The sequence below is a fragment of the Chaetodon auriga genome, chromosome 18 (assembly GCF_051107435.1).
Source record: "Chaetodon auriga isolate fChaAug3 chromosome 18, fChaAug3.hap1, whole genome shotgun sequence".
In the NCBI taxonomy this organism is placed as follows: domain Eukaryota; kingdom Metazoa; phylum Chordata; class Actinopteri; order Chaetodontiformes; family Chaetodontidae; genus Chaetodon; species Chaetodon auriga.
Window position 1 is genome coordinate 11,176,742 of NC_135091.1, and position 19,932 is coordinate 11,196,673.

General features: G+C 43.1%; 1 protein-coding gene across 1 annotated transcript; it reads right to left on the bottom strand.

Moving 5' to 3' along the window:
• Positions 1–1,278: 1,278 nt before the first annotated feature.
• Positions 1,279–19,840, bottom strand: stum (stum, mechanosensory transduction mediator homolog). The gene is made up of 3 exons (XM_076756786.1): positions 18,869–19,840; positions 7,889–8,081; positions 1,279–3,633 (listed from the first exon to the last, which is right to left on the bottom strand). The coding sequence occupies exons 1-3, from the start codon at positions 19,077–19,079 to the stop codon at positions 3,498–3,500; spliced, it is 540 nt and encodes a 179-aa protein (XP_076612901.1). The 5' UTR covers positions 19,080–19,840; the 3' UTR covers positions 1,279–3,497.
• Between the last annotated feature and the right edge of the window lie 92 nt (positions 19,841–19,932).

Consider the following 19,932-nt stretch of genomic DNA (forward strand, 5'->3'; position numbering starts at 1 on the left):
AATCTACAGCATTTACCGAGTATATTTTGCATTGCATGGATTTCTTATTATTACGGAATCATAAGCTTGCCAAGAGAGTCATGCATGCATTTTCATTAATTCCAGTTAAATGCCATCTGCTGTTTTCCCAGAATGCATTTTCTAAAACTGTATTCTACAAACCACATTTTGGACTCCCAGATGGGTCTCTGAGAAGCACACACTGGCCTCTGAATATCTTAACCAAGAGGTCAGGACCCGAGAGTTTGAAAGCATTTAATGGCGGCATTTGACCCAGTTTGGGTCGCGGGTGGAAACGGTTTTCTGACTGCGTTACACCTTGATGACCCGAATGCGCTTTGACGTCACGGATTGCGACGCTGAGCTGTTTCCATCTCAGCCCTGCTTGTGTTTACACGACGTGGCGGATGGCGGGAGCGTTCGGGGGATGTTGTGCACCTCGTCGTCTGGTCAGAAAGAGCCGGCCGTGAGAAATCCTTATTTGGTGAGAGGGGAGAGTCAGCAAGTCTGGGCACAATCCTTAAAGGCAGACTCTCACAACACAGAGTTTCCTTCAGTGTCATTTGCATATTCTCTATCCTCACCACCAGCAGCTCTGTGCAGATGGTTAATGAGATTATTTTCATTATTGCCATGGAAACAGATTTTATACAGTTTTAGTGTGGAGTATTCAACAAGATGAACTTACCTCACCTCAGTGTTACTTTATTTCAGCGCTTCATGACTAATTAAGAGAGTCGCACATTCCTCTGAGTGTACACTGAGGCGTCCCCTGTTTCATAATATGGGCAAATTGAGCAGGCAGTCCTGTCTGACCTGGGGACGATCTCTGCAGGGTCTGACCGTGTTTGATTGGCAAATAGTGGAGTTTTACTTTTTTCTCCGTTCTGCTGACAGTCACGTTCGATGGAGGAACGATCCTAGTGCATCCTCCATCTGTCATGATCCACCTCTACGGTGCTCGACCTTCTGTACGTGAAGTTAGTTTGAGAGACAAACAACCACAAAACTCATGCAAAGACACCACAGCACAGTTTTCACATCATGTCTAGTAAGCTCAGTTTTCCATATTCAAACCGTATGTTTATTCATGAGTCAGATGTGAAGTCTCACATCATGTATTTACATTAAAAATGTGCACATATTGGATCCTACAAGGAGAAGCACGACTCCATGATTTTTAGGATGAAATCCTTCGAACTGATTCTACTTAAAGATTGTTTTAATTCTGATTCACATCAAATGAAAAACACGCACAATCCAGTCGGCACTCAGTAATCAGAACTCAAACTTTTTTAATTGCAAGATTCTTCATCAGTCAACTCGAAAGGCCTTAAAGAAAATCCATGTTGCAAATTCACAGAACTGAGCTACAGTCTTAAAATAGTTAAGTTAGTCTGTGTGTGCGTGTTACTCTACACAGTGACTTCACACCAAAGCTATGCATGCAGGGAACTGTACATGGCAGTATGTTCATTCTACAACCGGAAAGCTAGCACAACACCACCATTGTTAAAAAAAAACATTACATTAGTGAATATTCCCCTTCACACACACAGATGATTATAATAAAGTGTCCAAATAACGATTATTTCAGATCTACAAATTGCACCCGAACCCAAACAAAGCTAAAGAAACTCCAGCATCACGGCTACAAAAACACTTGTGAGAGAACACTGGTCACCTGTAAGGCATAAAATATCACCACCGTTACAGCCATCATGATGATCACCATCACCTGTTCCTCGCACAAACACTATACAACAGAAACACGGTCGTAAAAACAGTAGCACTCTTAAAAAGGCATTTGGCTAAGAAAACAAAGAGGATTCAAATCTACAAGGAGGATTAAAAAGACACACCACCAGTAGAAAATCAGATGAAGAAGAGAGCACATGTATTTCTCCAGAGGCACAACCAATACTGTGATTTAAACACATGCATCTCCGCTTGTTTTGCAGAAACGCTGCCTGACATTTGCTGGATCTATCCCGTATTACAAGGGAGGTAACAAGCTGCCGTTCACCTGGACTGTAAGAAGCATTTTGCCAAACGGCCCGGCCGGAGCCGAACACTCATTTCCTGCAAGTGCGCAGGCAGTGATTTCGATTCAGCGCGCCGCTTTCCATTAGCATTACAGCGAAGGCTCGATGGTTTAATTCCTTTAGTTTAAGGCTCTTTGACTTTTTGATACTCTGGGATACTTCTCAGGGAAGCGAGCCAATGAGACAGCGCATGAGAAAGCTGATGTGGTATCATGGGAAAGGCTTTGTTTGGATCAGCAGTTCCAAGGCAGTTGTGTTAAATATTAATAAACGTTTCGAGTCTTGTACATGTTATCTTTACTTATGACCTACAGACCTTCTCATATCCATGATTGCACACTATCAGTCACACACACACAAGCACCCACACATTAATATATATATATATATAATGTACACACGAAACGGTGAACTCAACAAGCTAATTGTCTGAATTTCATATTAATCTCTTCTGGTGTTTAGGACGGCTTATGACTCTTATCAAACAAGGCAAAAATAACTGTTCAAACAAAGAAATTCAGTCACAAATTTGAATGACATTGCTGTAATTGTATCTTTGTCATAACGTGTCAGACAGGGTGTTGACTACGGTTCCCCAGAGTGGGAACCTGTTAATTAGAATACAGCGTTCTAATGACGTATAATATCCCCTTGACACTGATTTACACATTTAAGAGCTGTGAAAATTAGAGGCGAGCGATCGTCAGGAGGCATGAGTCACTTTCAACACAGCCCTGCAGTTTTAGCATGACACACATCTTGTGATCGGCAGTGAGATGCAGCGTGTTAAAGATGTGTTTGCTCGTACAGTGAAACATTGTCCAAAAAGAACAAAACACTGCGCCTACAGCGGCTGTAGATTAATGGACGGGTTGCAGAAACCTCCATCGAGATCAAGTTTGGTCACATGCTCCAGTTACAGGCATGTGTTCTCTACAGGAAACGCCGCTGAAGCACAAACAGACCACGTGACAGTAAAACTTGGATAAATCCAAAGGTGTTAAACACTGTTATGAGCCCAGCGATGTGATTTGGAAACACCTCTTACAGCAATTTCTATGTACAACATGTGTGGGAGTTTGTTTTTTTATCATTCAAAAGTACAGAAGTTTGGAAATCAACACCTTCATTTTCTCACACAATCGCACCGAGACATCGTCCTTCCTCCTTCACTTCCTCCAGTCGTGTCGTGCAGTCTGGTGGTCTGCACGTCTTTGTCGGATAGATCAAATAAAAAATATCAAAAGACAGAATTCAAAGATCACCATTAGAATCACTCAACAGATACAAACACGTTTTTCTTATCCACTGTGTACAGTTTCAGTCTCTTTTCCCCGTCTCGGTCCTTCCCTCCAGCGGGCCGTCAGAAGGCTTCTCGACGGAGCAGCTGAGGCTAATTTATTTTCATGTTTCTGCTTCTCTCTGTGCTCCGGCGTTTTGAAAGACAGACAGCTACAGGTCATCACAAAAGTAAAGGTCACCATCACGCGTCGGGGAGATTGAGGAGGTCAAACTGTCCATGGGATCGATCAACAAACGAGAGAGCGACTCTCTCAGACGTCCTGAGGAAGACCCTGGTCTCTGTAGCCTGAGGAGGTGTGGGAGGGCAGGCAGAGGAGGGGGGAGATGAAGAAAAGCCAGAGAAAGACTTTTTGAATGCTCGTAGAAATAACAACTGTGAAATTTATCTGGCTTTTAAGGCCCTCAGTTACGAGTGCCTTAAAGAGCAACATGAAATTGCGAAACATTTACTTTGAACTTTTGACATTTCCATTTGATTTAATTGAGAGGAGCGAAAGCGAAGAGGCTGCCGGCAAGCAAAAGGAGCCAGGCTGCAGCATTAGGAGCTAATGCTTTATCAAATATTAGCTGGCAAGGTTGAGCTATTACAACACCTTCCTCAAAGAGGCAAATTGTAATAATCTGGCTTGTATTTAGATTTCAGATAGATTGGAAATGTTAAGCCCATCAGTGACGAATAAGAAACCTGACTTTTTAACGCACCAACATTTCTGAAAACTCAACAGTATTTGCTTCATTCATTGAGGTTTGGTAAAGATCACCAGACATTTTGGTTGTTACTTGTGTTGTTTGTAGTCATCACTTCTATCACCATAGATTTGAAAGATTAGCTAATGTTACACAATTTCCACCATTATCCACTTAACAAGCCAGTTTTTCCAGCTTCTTCTGGTCAATTTCTTGCATTTTTCACCCTCATGAACCACAAATTTTGGTACTCAATAAAAGCTCCTTGTGGTTTCTTGGTTTGATCGATCTGAGCAGCTGTAAACAACACAAAACATCAGCATTTTGAGTGTTATAGTGTTTCTGTGCAGAAAATCACTTCTGGCCCTCCATCTGCAGTTCGCACCACAACAAAAGAGTGACGTGACGTCATGTGCAAACAACCTCTCTTTACATGAAAGAAGAGAATGGGGCGCCTTCTTTAAACACGGATTCTCATTGGCTCTTGCTGGCAAGATGAAATGGAACATTCTAACTGGTCAAGTGAAGTGTCAATCAAAAGGTCAGAGTGTGGCAGCCATCTTCAGACCAACTTGTCACTTAAGTGTACATGCTTGCTGGAGTTAATTTGGAGGGATAAACCATCTTTTGGTGGATTATTACATGTTTTTGGACTAAATATCTCACAGGTTTGGATCATGTGGACCTTTGCCACTGAAACCAGACCATTTCTTATCAGTTGGTGGATTACTTTGAGACTTCATCGGTAAGTTTCCTCAATTTTCTAATCAGTTGTTTGTTGTTGGCGTTACACTTGCTGGTGTGATTGTATCTTGAAATGGCCCCCAGGCCTGTGGAGGGGCCAGCAATTGTATCAGGGTGGCTGTGGACCCCTGGAGAGACTTAGACTGACTTTGTGAAGATACCAAACATAACGTGTGATTCTGGTGCAGCCCAGATGAGAAACCTTTAAAATGCCGGGGAAATGTGGATATTTGTTCTGTCTTACAGAATATTTAAGATGGCTGATCACTATGTCTGCAATGTGCTTCCACATCACTCCACAGTTTTATCAACTGGCAGTGGGACTCTTAGCGAGTAAAAGAAACACCTACCATCAGAAACTTTGGTCGATGAAGGAGGAGATCAGTGGGGGGAGAGAAGAGACAAGACAGTCAGTTAGTGATGGAAGCCATGAACTTCATTTTTCAAGTAATTTATACAGAAGCTGACTGGATTAAAAACACACGAACAGGCTTTTTGGACAAAGAGACACATTCAAGGGAAAAGAAAAACCTGCTGTCAACCCAAAGTGACCTCGCTCTAATTCAGATACATTACATGATCAAATGAACACAAATACAGTAACATAACCATGGTTTGTAGGATCGATATGGAGACAAGAACAGAGGGAGACAAAAAAAATGAAAGAAAATGAGGCGGAGAGGGAGACTGGAGGGTGGGCAGAGAGTGGGAGGAATAACGTGAGAGAGAGAAAGAGAGGTAGCAAGGATGTGGCGAGATCAAGGAACAATCATTAGATAGAGAAAGAGACAGAGGGGAGGCGATCAGTGGGAGGCAAATAATACCATGATCATTAGATAGATGGAGAAAGAGGGGAGAGGGAGCGGAGTAGAAGAAAGACGAGAAGGAGGGCTGTTTGTAGAGATGGAGGTAAAGCAAGAGAGAAGGCATTGATCATATGCAACACAGGCTCATTAGAGGGGGAAGGAGAAAACGGTTAAATATGCCACATTATCAGAGAGATTCACTGCATGGAGAAGAGAGGGAATAGATGAATAAGAGCAGAACTCCCTTAGCTACAAAGACATTATTGTGGTGATAAATAGCTGAATAATAATTGATCGTAGAAGATCAACATTCATGATTTCACCATGAGAATCAGGCCTTCGGTGCTAACAGGAAAATGGTTCTCATATTCAATATAAATATTCAATAAGCTGCTAGCCGTGAGCGCTAACACGAGTATAGATTTTAGCAGTGGCAGTTGGATACGACGTGTGCCCAGAGGCCTGAGCAACAGTGGGGAGCAGTGAACAAAAACACTGGGCGGGGGGGCCTGCCCACGCCCACACACACACACACGCACACACACACACACACACACACACATCACTGTACCTCACACACAAACACACAGATCCTTGCAGGCATGTGCGAGCTAATACGCATTTGGTTGCACATGCAGGCAGCAATTACCTCACATGGGCACACTCATACACACAAAGGAGACAGTGCTGTGGTAATTCAAAGGCTGCCTCGGTGCAATGAGGGAACAGTGACTCTGTGTGTGTGTGTGCGTGTGTGTGTGTGTGTGTGTGTGTGTGTGTTCGCCCTTGTTCATGCATCAATGCCTGAGAAGACACTACTTTCTGACAGAGAAGGCAGTAAAATTACCTCTCTGTCTCTGTTCTGTGTGCGTTTACCTCTGCCTTTTTTTTCCTGTATCTGATGTTTTTCTCTGTTCTGCAGAGCTGCTGCCGTTATTATATTCTATATTATGTGCCTCCACGCTGGCGACACCTGTGGCTTGAGGCATTGTGTTTGTCTGTCGGTCCGTGCAGATGTCGGTCCCGCTCTTGAGAGCATGATATCTCGGGAACGCCTTGAGGGAATTTCGTCAATTTGACTCAAGCATTCATTTGGACGCAGGGATGAACTGATTAGATTTTCATCGTCAAAGGTCACTGTGACCTCGCTGTGACCTCATGTCCGTCCCATTCTCGTGAACACGATACCTCAGAAACGCCTGGAGGGAATTTCATTACATTGCATCTGGCAGAAATGAGTACTTGGACTCAAGGAGGAACTGATTAAAATTTAGTGGGCAAAGGTCTTGGCCATAAGTAAAGAAATCATATGCTGCTTATGACAAGAGTTCACACATGAAGTCATAACGTTTTATATCGAAAAGGTCAAAGGTCAACTTCATAATGTGCTTCAAAAACACTTTGCTGGCCATTATTCAACACCATAACTCAGGAACAGAAGGGGAGATTGTGGCCATATTTCACGTTTGATCACATACTGAAATGGGTTGAGATGTGTGTCATGAAGCATCCACGTTTTACAGTTTGTAGCGTCTTTGCAGCAACATCCATATTTGAAGCATTGTCTGCTGACATTACTTGTGTTCTATCAGAATCAGCTTTATTCTGCCACAGCTCACCGTAGACAGGGTTAGGATGATTATCCGCCATACTTTTGTTTTTGTCCCTCGTCCTCCTCTTGGCCACTGCCTCCACACTGCCCACCAACCCGATCACCTCACTGACCTCCTTAATAGCTTGTTGAAACTGCCACCACCCCAAGCACACAACCACCAAGAGGAGAGCACCAGCTGTGACAAACTGATTGGAGATCAGTAGGAGCCTGTTGCTCACTCTGAAGGATCTGAGTCTCCTCAGGAAGAACCATCTGCTCTGTCCTTTCCTTAAGAGGGCTTCAGCGTTTCTGTTAAATTCATTTGGACCCCAAGGCACTTGAATGAGTCCACCCTCTTCACTTTCTCCCCCTGGACGACAACCAGGACAGGGGGCCTCCTGCAACCCGGCAGTTTGGAGGAGGCGTACAACCACACGACAGTAATTCTAGTTCTCGCTGTGAACAAAGCCTGCGAAAAGACAGATATGTACGTGTGTGTGTGTGTGTGTGTGTGTGTGTGTGTGTGATGTTTTTGCATAAGTATTGCAATTTGATTTTCATGCTGTGAAAAGCTGTTTGGATGAAACTTTGAACTCAACCACCTACTGCATGTCATGCGTGAGACAGACAGACAAAAGAAAAGGAGACAAGACTAAAAGAAAAAAGAGAGGTGAAGAGAACAGACAGGAAGACTGTCAGACCAGACAGACCAGTACTGACTTGCCAGGATGACCATGTCCATTCCCCAGAAGATACTCATGATCCATCCAACCATGATAACAGCTGTCAGTATCTGGATGAGGGCTGCTGCCACGTTGAGCCAGAACACACAACAAACACCTCGCTCTGAGATCAGCTCACTGCGCGCTCCACACAGCACCGTGAAGGCTGAGATGAAGGTACCTGTGGGACAAAAACATCCTGTTAGCACAAACACAAACTCTTTCAACAGTTCATCATAAAAAAAAAGCTCAGTCCTGATGCTAATGCTAATAGCATGCTAGTATGCTGACAATGACTGTGCGCTAACATAGATATTTGGCAGGTGATCACCGTGTTCTTAGTTTAGCATGTTAGCATTGGCCGATTAGAAAGAAGTAGCTGCACAAAGTGACCATCGTCATGGTCAGTCATAGCCAGTCATAACTCCAGAAGTCTATCATCTAAAATAAAAACTGAATCAAACTTTCCTCTGCCTACAAGAAATTACAGGTTGAGCACAGTGAGGCAGATTGTAGACCGAAGCTGCTGTCCACTCAGTGAGTGAGTCAATATTTAAGAGGCCGAGTATTTGGTGGCGGCAGGAGTGGTGCCTTGGAAAAGAGCACAGAGAGACGCAGACATATCGATGGTCACATCCACCGAGCTGAAAACAGGATTATCTCTGTGGACAAGCCTCGTCTGCCTCAATGGAATCCGAAATCGCTCCTTATACTGTTATCTGGAGACCTGGACCTACAATGGCCTCATTCAATGGACAGTAAACGCACCGTGTGTGCATGTGTCGCATAGAGAAGCACACAAACCTGATTATTTCATTACAGGATGTTTTACTTTAATTGTGATTTGAACATTTTATTTCTAAATGTGACATCAGTGCATTAAATCAGTCAACCTAAATAAATCTTTCTTATGGCAAAAAGAAAAAAGGAAATAATTCAATTCTGAGAGAAGCACAAAAGCATCATTTCTACACGGAAATCAATTCTGTCCTCTCACTCTTCTTATAAGACTTTTCCTTACATGCAGCAACTTTTCCCAACTCTGTTATCAAATCCTGAGAAGGACGCAGCCAAGGCAGTTCCTGAGAATAGTTTACCACCCAATCATTTGCACCATCTGGGCCCAGTCCTTCAATGATGGCAGGAAAACATACAATACCTCCTAAAATGAAAAAGGTTTTGCAGAACACAAACGGCACACTTATGACATTAACAAGCGTAACTGAAACGAGGAGAGTGGCCACGTTGCACGGTGCGCCCTCATCTCACCTGCAGAATTATTTCACTCTATTTATCATGTTCATCAAATGATGCACCCAGTTTTATTCTGCCCATCCTTCATTTCCCGTCCCATAAATGTTACGTTACTCCTCTCCTGACGGTGGGACTTGTATAATTGTGCATATTTTTAATTCTAAGCATTCTGGAGAAGTGCCAGTTTACATTCAACATCTCAAGAATTCAGACTGCATAAACAGCCTTCACGGGAGTCTGAATTACAGCAGTGTCACTAAACCGGCTGGTTAAGATGAGCTGAATGAAATGTATTAATTCAGAGAGTCTTCATTGAGTATAAAATGTCTTTTGCAGAACTGCCTGCTTAAGAGGTGTTTTCTTAGCGACTGAGTCATTACGTCCAAGAAATATTTTCATTTGTACATAAATTATTCACAGACTCAGCTGATGTCTTTCTCTCTGCAGGCTTTTTGTACCCTTTTTGCAAATACTGAACTGAATGCCGTGAATACTGAATGCGACACAAGAAATGCCTGGTGGGCGTCGAGTGCATCATGGCCTTGGCCCTTCTCTTTCTGCTGGTTCCACTTCTTGTCACATTGCAGGAATTCAAATAACAGTGCAAGCCAAGCAGGTGGGGGGAGGGAGGAACAAGAACGGCTGCGCTGCCAGCTGCATCTTGTTTCTCAAGAGCGAGGAAAGGCCAAAGTCGACTCATGTAGAAGTTAGCTTTGTATCACTTCTCCTCTCCCAGTCTGTTTCTGTGTTTTTCTCTCTGTCTGCTTTTCTGTTTACATATCTCTCTCTCTAATTAACCATAAATTTGCAGGCAAACTGAGGGCCCTGTCATAATGAAGCTTTCTATAGAAACACAGTATACTCCATCAACCCATAGTCCCTGACAAATCTGAATGTACACCATAATATTTACTTTCACATGGCCTGCGCTGGCCTTATCTGGAATGGTTTCCAAAAACTCTTGGACAAGCACAATCCCAGAATAGTAAGCAGACCCAGAAAAGTTGAGGGGAAAAAAAAAACTGTTTACATGTGAAAGAGGAGCGGTGAATTAGATACTTCTCCTTTCAAGCTTTTAGCCGATGCTCATTTCAAAGCATCTCACAGAAAGAGCAGCAGTGGGCTAAAATGAGATTCCACCCAAAGCCGATATGGTCTGATCAGACAGAGAAATGTTCAGGTCGCAGAGGCCACACCCACCAGCAGATGCTCTGGCTGCTGATGGAGCTGCCCACCTCCAGACATGAGCCATGATTGACAGCAAGCCGGCGGCTGAATGGTTACACATCACCTCCATCTTTGGCATGTAAAACAGGATTTATACGGTCTGGCTACTGTCAGCTCTTCAGGTACCAGTCGTGTGTGGTGTTCACTGAACAGTGGGCTTCTGTCAGTCGTGTTGGAAGGAGCAAATATTTCCTGTACCTGACAACAGGATCAACATGTAGGCATAGATCCATTAAGGCTGCAACAAATGATTCATTTCATGACTGATTAATCTGTATTTTCATCATCATTCTGTTTGGTCTATAAAATATCAGGAAATAGTGAAAAGCAAAAGCACTGAAAAGCCCACAGTGACAGCTTCAAATGACTTGCTTTGTCTGACAGTCCAGTCCAGCCGATAGGTTCTCACAAAAGTGAGTAAATACACGTGTGAGAAATTGGAACCCATAAATATTTTATATTAGGTGACTATTTAGCCACTTGGGAACAGCGGAAACAAGCTGTTAAGCAACCACCTGGCGTGTTATCACCTTTTAGTTGATGAGCTTCACACATTCAGCAAATACAGAGCGATTAGCATTCATTTGGAGTCATGTTTCTGGCCATCTGACACATGTAAGTTCAACATTCATTCAATTTTAGCTCAGTTTTTGTTCTCTACCAACCAACTTAGAGACATATTTAGGGATAGCCACACTGTTTGTAACATGCTGGGTGTATGAGAGAAGACACAGCCTGAATTAATGCCCAGCCACATAGCATACAGCTAACACACTGCTGTCTCTGCCCCAGTATGGTAACTTGGAAGGGACACACAGAAGCTAACTACAGAAGCCTATGCAAGTTGCACAGGCCGGATTCAGATGTCAGCCTTATTTTACTGATTGCTCATGGGAAGCTTTTATTGTGAAGAAGTTATAGGAAGTTAGCCGAAACAGGGCTGTTCTTCAATAAAAACAGGCCCAATCAATCAGATATAGACAAATTCTGCACTTTTCTGTCAGCAGGTCAGTTTTAAATATTGCAGGGAGGAATAGTAGGAACAGAAACAGCCACAGTGAGCTAAAAAGAGCTTCAGGCGACGGCCTTGTGAACAAAAAACTTTTCCTTGCTTTGCTGTGCAGCAAAGAAACGCTCACATTGTACCAGCATGGCTTGATTTTTTCGGAGTGGTTCACATGTGACCTCACTACTATGGAAAAACCCTATTCGTTGCATGGTGCTGGGCAGAGAGCGACAGGATTTTAAAACATTTTGAGCCTTTTCATGGCATTAAACATGCCACCAGTTGGATGTTAAGGACAATATCTAAAATAATTTGAAGGAAATCTTCTGTTCGTGTGAGATTAATTCCACACTGCAGGCAAAATCAAAGCAGTAAAAAAAAAAAAAAAGCTCAATTATTTCCCTGTTCCACACTTTGCAGCTGCCGGCCTCATACAGTGCCTTTCAGACTGCCAATGATTGAATTGCACCAAGCAAACCATCAAGGAAATGGCTTGCTGTGTATGAATGTGCGCAGATGGAAAAGAATGGAGGTGCTCAACAATCCCCCACTGCAACAATAAAGGTTCAGTAAGTTTTTAATATTCCTGGTTTGAGAAATCTACTCCAACAGTGCTCCGTGTGTGAAAAGCTCTTGGATCCTCTGTATGTAACATGTGGAAGACCTGGGCAGTGAGGACATTTAGGGTGGCCCTCACTTTCTGACACACCGTCAAAGGGCGTTTTGAGGGTTCAGACTTGGTTTTAAGGGTTAGGTTCGGATAAGGGGCCAGAGAAAGCATTATGTCAATGAGGGTCCTCGCAAGTGCAGAAGTACAAATCTGTCTGCGTGCATGTGTGCGCCTAGATATTACCCAGACTAATGACCATAATTACACACAGAACTCTACGAAGCACCCACTGCTAGTGTGGGAGGTTAATAATGGAGTGTAAGAGTGTGAAAGACAGAAAGAAACAAAGACAGAAAGAAAGGGAAAGAGACGGAGACATTTGGGGGGGGGGGGGGGGGGGGTCGAAAGAAATGGGGAAATTAAAGGAGAAAGAACGGCAGCGTTGGGTAAGTAACTTGAAAAATACGATAAGTTTGATGTCGCTGATTGATAAAGTAATTACAATAATTTACTTATTGCTCAGAAAATAGTTTTGGACCAGAAGGATTAAATTCTGATAATTCAGTAATTTCGGGGTATTTGTGGTTCTAAGAAAAATGTCATATTATAGCCTTTCCGTACAATACGTCACACATCCTGCAATGAGTGTGACCGCTATGTCACAATCGTGGTGCTTGCTCTACAACCACAAAAAAAAAAATCCCTAACCCCCCCCCCCCCCCCCCCCCCCCCCCCAAGCAGCAAGTTTTTGGTTTAATGACCAGCAGCAGCTCAGCCCTGGCGACTGTAGCTCTCAGGAAGTCCCATCTTCACTGTTATGGACAGGCTAACAGTTCTCCACTGGGACAGGAGGGATGCAGACTTGTACTTTATCACATTCACAGTGAAGCAGTGGGGCAGTGGACCTCAAACATTCTCCAACTTAGCAGTGGATAAAGAAAGCTAGCTAGCTGCACTCTCCTCCAGCCCACGCCCTATGCTAAGCTACCATGTACCAGAGCAGTCTCTCTACTGAACGTGCAGAAAGGAGACTGATTCATAAAAAAAAAGTTTGCATTTTTGCAATTACTTTATTCTAATCTCTTGCACAAAGTGTTGCTGAAAGTGTTGCTGTAAAATAAATAAATAAATAAATACAGTAATCACATTACTGTGAAGTTACTGAGTGGAGTAAGAGAAGAAAACTTGGTAATGTTAGCCAAACTGTAAGTACAGCATATACTGCATAAACAAACACTTTTTAAATGTCTGAGCTGAATCTGCCAATTCCATCAAAACTGTCAACAGGACTCAGATATTTACAGAGAGCTTCTGCATTCTTGGACGCTGACGTGTAAAGAAAACACCGCCTGCACCTCCGCAGGCTTCCTGTTACAGCTGAGATGGAACAAAATTTCACCAGCTGTTTAGCTATTTGTTTTGGTAAGCCTGCCAATTGTAACCCACAAACAGTCAGCTGGTCAATGTGTCTGACGCTGCCAAATACCAGTATTCTAATCTTCATCTATATCTTGTGTTTGCAACCTGATCAGTTCATCAGAGAAAAGCTTCATCCGTGTACAGATGAAAAAACAGCCTATCTCTGGGATTAAAACTGCTCTCGGGCTTTCATTTACAAAAACAACATCAGGAGTGTTGGACATGTTACAGCACAGGTCGTCAAACCATCTTGGCATCACATGGGAATGTTTGTGCATGATTGCATCTCATAGCAACACCTCTCAGCTGCAGCAATTCATTCAGCAATATGGTCACATCATGCTGTATGGAGCCCTTTTATAAGCCTCACAGCCGTTCACAGTGAGTGCAACTGAGTCTGAGTGTCGATCAGAGTCAGAAGACAGGCTGTGGGTGGTGATCGCCTGAAAAAATTAACCCAATAACATTTTCCATCTGTCCATGAGCTGAACATTAAAACTGGGCCTAACTCTGATCAAACTGTGGTTTTTAACCTACAGCTCATTCATAATTAATTTGGTTAAAATGAGGCCGAGGAAGTGCCCTCTAGAGTGCCCTTAGTGGAGAAAACATAAATAAGTGCCCTCTAGGATGCCCTTCCAGTTGAGAAAACTTGATACAGGGCCCTCCAGGGTACTCTTCTAGTGGAGTACCCTATAGGCTCCCCTCATTATAGAACAGGGTTCAGAACTGTTTCACCTTAAATGCATCACTGCGATCTGCACTGCATGCAGCTGGTGCCCTCAGACAGCCTGAGTCCGCCACTGATGAGGACCAACAGAAATGTCCATATTTTGGATGGTTTGTTTGAATGGTGAGCCCATTCAGTCCTTAAAAAGATAGAAACACACACACACACACACACACACGCTTACAAACATCCAGAGGCGAGATGTCAACACAACCACGTAACCTGACGCCAGTATCACATGCTGTCAATCACACACTCGTGCTCACACACATAGGCCCACACACTCACACGTGACCTCTGCCACCCACACACTCACACCGAGGGCTAAATCATATATTCACTTTATCTCTGTGTGTCAAAGCCTCACGCTTTCCAATCCTCTTAAGGCGAAGATGGGAACAGCGCTGAGCCGTAGTTTCCTTCACAATAAGTATGTGCAATTATTTACAAGCCGACAGCTCTTTAATTCATTTACGCTGCACTGACTTACAGCTTCTGGGGTGCTCACCAATAGATTTTTACTCTGTCTTCATCACATTGTGGGGACAATTTAAAGTTCTGGCAAGTTAACGTCAGGCATGATTAATGTAAAGTTAAAACAAGCGGACCCGAGAGGAGGCGGTTGTCAGATTGAATCCTCCAACTCGCTGTGGTGCTCTGGGTGTAGACCCTGGACTCTTTATTTTCAGTCTGTGGTGTGGAAGAGACTTTTCCTCATCGCAAACAATCTGGTGTGAAATGTAATCTGTCAAAGAACAACATGCACATGTGAACTTATCGTTCTGTATCTGACAGTTTTCCAGTCTGACGGTGACACCAGAAATTACCAGCAACCATTAATTTTCATCAAAGTCAGACACTTTGAGACCATAATGACTTTCATTTAAACTCACAGCAGCATTGGCAGCATTTGGTTAAAGGAATAGTTTAACCCACTTGTTTACTTTCTTGTTGAGTGTTAGGTGGTGCGCTGACTACTGTGTGGGGCTCAGGCCAGGAGCATGAAGAGTGAAAACGGGGGATGAACAGATAGCAGCTATATTGCTTGTTTTCATACACAAAGTGCAATGTGCAAAGGACAAGTTGTGGGAGTTCAGTGCTGTAACTCTTCCTCTGCACAGAGGTGCATGGGCGGACAGATGAGCTGTTTGCTGGTAAGCATGTTTTTTAACTTCAGACAGAGCTCTCTGTGTTTTTTATCTCCGACCAACATCCAACCTTAATTTCTTTAAAAGAAATCCATAACAGACATTTTATGAACTTGATTCGCTGTCTTGCTGCGAGGTTGAAAAGAGGCTTTTTCTGCCGCTATCATGTCTGTACAGCAAACACGAAGCTACAGCTAGCGACAGTTAGCCTAGCTTAGCATAAAGACAGGAAAAACAGAGAAACAGCTAGCTTGGCTCCTGTGAAACCACAACCTCATGATTATAGACTTTAATATTTGTGCATAGTTAATCAACATGAACGAGCTGGTGAACTTTGGAGGTGCTATGAGCAGATATTGTAACCTTTGAAAGAGCCGGGCTAAATGTTTCCGCTTTTCTTTAACCATGACCACAAGGTCCCATAATTTTATACCAAACCACGATCTGCCCTTAAAGCTCTGCCAAGTCATTTTTGTGCCTTAACCTAACCAGACCGTAACCATTATGTTGTAAGATCATGAGAGCTAACATGTGCATGGACCACTGATATACTTTGTCATTTATTTGTCAGACCTGTTGTCCATGCACAGTATCTCCAGCACACCTGAAAAGAAGCATGGTAGTGAACAAAGGACCAGTGTGTAGGATTTAGTGGCATCTAGTGGCGAGGATTTCCAATTGCAAATGACTAAATACTCTCCTGCTCATCCTCCATTTCTGCCAATATATGTATCCCCCTAAATCACATACTGTGTGTTATAAACACACTGCATGTGTCACTCTATCAATGTTGTCTTCAGAAAATGTGACTTGAGTTTTGAAAGTTAGTATTCCAGTTCAGATGAGGTTTTCAGGTACTTTCAGGTAAATGTTTCTTACTGAACAGCTTCTTTTTCACAGCAGCAGACGTACAAACAATACAACACAAAGGGGCGAGGTGACCTGAACTGACTCTGTAGATCTGTCGAGCTATTAAAGTGTCACACAGTATTTGCCATTTCAGCATGAACGTGTGTGTGTGTGTGTGTGTGTGTGTGTGTGCGCGCGCGCGCACTTTATTCATACACCTGTGTGTGCGTGTCTGCAGGAGATCGTGTTCTGCTCTGACTCTCGTCCAAATTCAATTACACATTTCTAAATTTTATTTTGGCTGCAGGATGAATAGAACAAGCCGCTGTTTTCAGTCTCAGTCAATTAGACCCAAATGGCATTGACACACACACACTCACTCACACACACACACACACACTCAGTCTCTCTCTGCCTCACTCACTCACTCTCACACACACACACATGCATTGTGTTCATTTCAGTCAGTGTTGTCATGGCAACTAGCCACAGCTATTCAATGAAATGTCAAGGCATTCAGGCCAATCTACATATACACTCGCAATGTGAGCACACACACACACATCGATGAGGTGTTTTCTTTCATACATGTTGGGCACAATTTTTGAGGTAGCACGTAAGGCTAACCGTCCAGCCTGGAGGGGGAAAAACTGATTATTTAGGTCCTGGTGTGAGCTGACCCTGTTTTCCTACATGCCTGTTTAACATTTACTGCAGAAAGGCTGCAACAGAAACATTGTAGGATGTGTGTAAAAGTGAGAGAAAAGGATGATGGGAGAAGAGATTTCAGGGGGAAAGCACAGCATGAAGAACAGAGGGCAAACACACACATAATAGGTCTCCAGAGTTATGACCAACAGAACAGAGGCGAGGGCCCGAGACGGACTCTGATCTGATTTTTATTTCTTTAATTGCTACATATTTCTGTCATTTTAATTGCTGCTGCTGCTTTTGAACCCATCTAGATCAATGAATGACATACGATGTGTCTGGCTCCACAGGCTCTGTTATGCACAAAGTGACGATCAGCATAGCGGTGAGGCTGATTCTTCGTCCTGTGTGTGTGTGTACATGTATGTCTCTGCGGCTGCCAGATGTTACATAATTTTACTATACACAGACATAAGCAAGGAAATTAGATGGAGAAGGCAGAGGCATCCCAGCAATAGGGAAGGATCAGGATCTGGATCTGCACAGTGTTTTAGATTACTTAAATCTTGAGATTGTTAGAATGTATGGCTGAGCTGTTGTACTGCATTGTACTGGATTTTAACATCAGGCTCAATAAAGTGACCACTGAGTCTATGTCATTGATCAAATATTTTATATCTGAAGACCCAAAGAGAAAAGATGTTTTATAGTCAGTAGCATCGTAGTGCAACAGCAACTAATGAGTTCTTTCTTTTTATACTTCCTTCCAGATATCGGTCATATCTTCTGGGTAGTTCTTGTACATTTATACGCTGTATTTAGTGTATTTCATGTGTTGTTGGTGTTCTTTCATCTTCTATCATCCTCTAGGAGGCAGCACAGGGGGCATCAGTGTGTCAGGGCAGGCTGATAAAGAGCTAATTTTGCCTGCAGAAAAGATCCACTGGACTGACTCAGTTCAACTTGTAGCTGAACTTTGAAACTCAAGCTGAACAACCTGTTACTGTTTAAATGTCGTCTGAAATGAGCTACAAGCCGCTAAGATTACATCTTAAAGCTACACTGTCAGGGTTTCACCCCATGATGAGACGAATGCCGAGTTCAGTCACAGTGATGGTGTCGCTGCCCATAATGATGAGACCTGTGATGGATCTTTACACCTAGACTGATCCAGACCCAGACTAACAGCTGAGTGTATTTACACCCTGAAACTCATATTCAGTGTTGAAAGAAGTACTCAGATCTTTTACTCAAATAAAAGTAACAATACCTCAGTGTAGAAATACTCCGATACAAGTTACAAGTCCTGAATTCAAAAGTTGACTTTAGTGAAAAAGAGAAGCATTTGCATCAAAGTATCCAAAGTAAAAGCACTTGTTATGCAGAATGGCTGATTCAGAATAACATATACTATAATATGTGGTAAATAATCAAGTAAAGTACGTAAAATTGCACTAAAGAACAGTGCTTGAGCAAATATATGTAGTTACTTTCCACCACAAGGTGTGAATGGATTCAGACTTTCCTTTTCCCACACACATGTATGCATGCACACAGATAAAGCACACACACACACACACACACACACACACACACACACACACACACAGAGGCAGATTCAGGGGGGAAAATATGCATTCTGTGTACATTCACGCAAACAGAAGTTTTTTCCAAAGATGATTAAAGAGAAGTCAGATAAATTGCTCGTGTGGTGAGTTTCGTGTGAAACTGGTCACAGCTGGACACAGTTCAAGTGTATTCTCTGAACTAATTTTGGCTTTATTCACTGCCTGCAAACTTCCCATGCAACTTCTATGCCCACTCAGCACCCCCCTCTGCTTTCTCTTTGATTTTCTGCCTTCATGTTTGTTGATCTTGCTATTTGCTATCAAGCCCGCTCGCACCACCGCCACAAACTCTCCACTCTGTCTCTTGTTTCCCTATTTTCAACCCTCCGTGCGTCTCACGCTCTTCGGGTCTTTGTTTGTCTGGGTTTGTGGTCAGCTCCTTTTCACACACAGAGACACAACGAATAGAAATGGAGAGAAAGAGAAAAGTGTGACTCCAGACTTACCGAGTCCAGGTATGAAGGTGTTCAGAAACAGACAGATGACAGCCAGAGGGAAAGGCATTGTGGGTATCGCAGCCCGCAGAGGTCCCTTCTTCTCCCTGACCTCCACCACCACTCCTCCACCTGCTGTAGGGGCCCCGACCATGGCTTTGGCTCCAAGATTGTCCCCCGTCTTAACATGGCCCTGCTCTGTTCCCCCTTCTTTCTGTGCCATCTCTCTGCCTGTCTCTACCTCTCTGGTTTATCCTTAAAGCTAAAAATAGTTGTTGATAAGCCTGTAAAATAATCAGTGGGGGCTGATTGTATCCTTTAAGAATCAGATCAGAAGTCACCACCTATGTGACGTTCTCTACCAAATAAATAACACTAACAAGTGGTCTAAAGTAGTGTAAATATATGGTAAATTGGTGAAAAAATCAATATATGTCTATAGAATAAGCAGAAATATTTAATTCCATCTCAGAGGAATACAGTGAAAAGTCAACTGTAAAAAGCTTCGGATTGATCCGACTAATATCCTGCTGCCTAACAGCCTCTCAGCAGTATTCAAGCAAATTTCATTCTTCCCTGGAAAGCGCAAATTTCTCTGACAGATTCTGAAATTCCTCTCAGAGTCACCACACAGGCTGAAGTAAAGCAAGTCTGAAGTAAAGCAAGATTTTTCCCAGGAGAAACCTCCTCAAGGCAGCTGACTTATCCTCATTCAAATGCCTGGAAGTCCTTAAAAGTGAGAGCGCTGTCTCGTCAGAGGTCAGTGATATCTGCCATTTGTTTCCTTTTCCAACATGTTCTTCAAGAAAGCTCAGTCAGTGGCAGTTCCTCCCTAAAAAAAAAAAAATCCTCAAAGGATGTGCAGCTCTTTTCAGTAATTTCCTCTGAAGTCACTTTCTCTCCTTTCTTTCTTTCTTTCTTTCTTTCTTGTCTTTCTTTCAGTCAAATCACGTTCAACCCACACACCTCTCCAAGACAAAGTGCACACAGCAACCCCCCTTTTTCTACTATGTGTCCCTCTCTCTCTCCCTCACTCTGCATCCCACCACTCACCATCCTCTCCCTCCATTTAAAGG

What these genes read in the sequence shown, in the direction of transcription:
- stum (XM_076756786.1), bottom strand. Translation starts at nt 19,079, where the DNA reads ATGGCACAGAAAGAAGGGGGAACAGAGCAGGGCCATGTTAAGACGGGG. An exon ending in CACCTTCATACCTGGACTCG is followed by an intron (nt 8,082 to 18,868) that starts GTAAGTCTGGAG and finishes TTTGTCCCACAG; the next exon opens with GTACCTTCATCTCAGCCTTC. An exon ending in ATCCTGGCAAGTCAGTACTG is followed by an intron (nt 3,634 to 7,888) that starts GTCTGTCTGGTC and finishes ACACCTCCTCAG; the next exon opens with GCTACAGAGACCAGGGTCTT.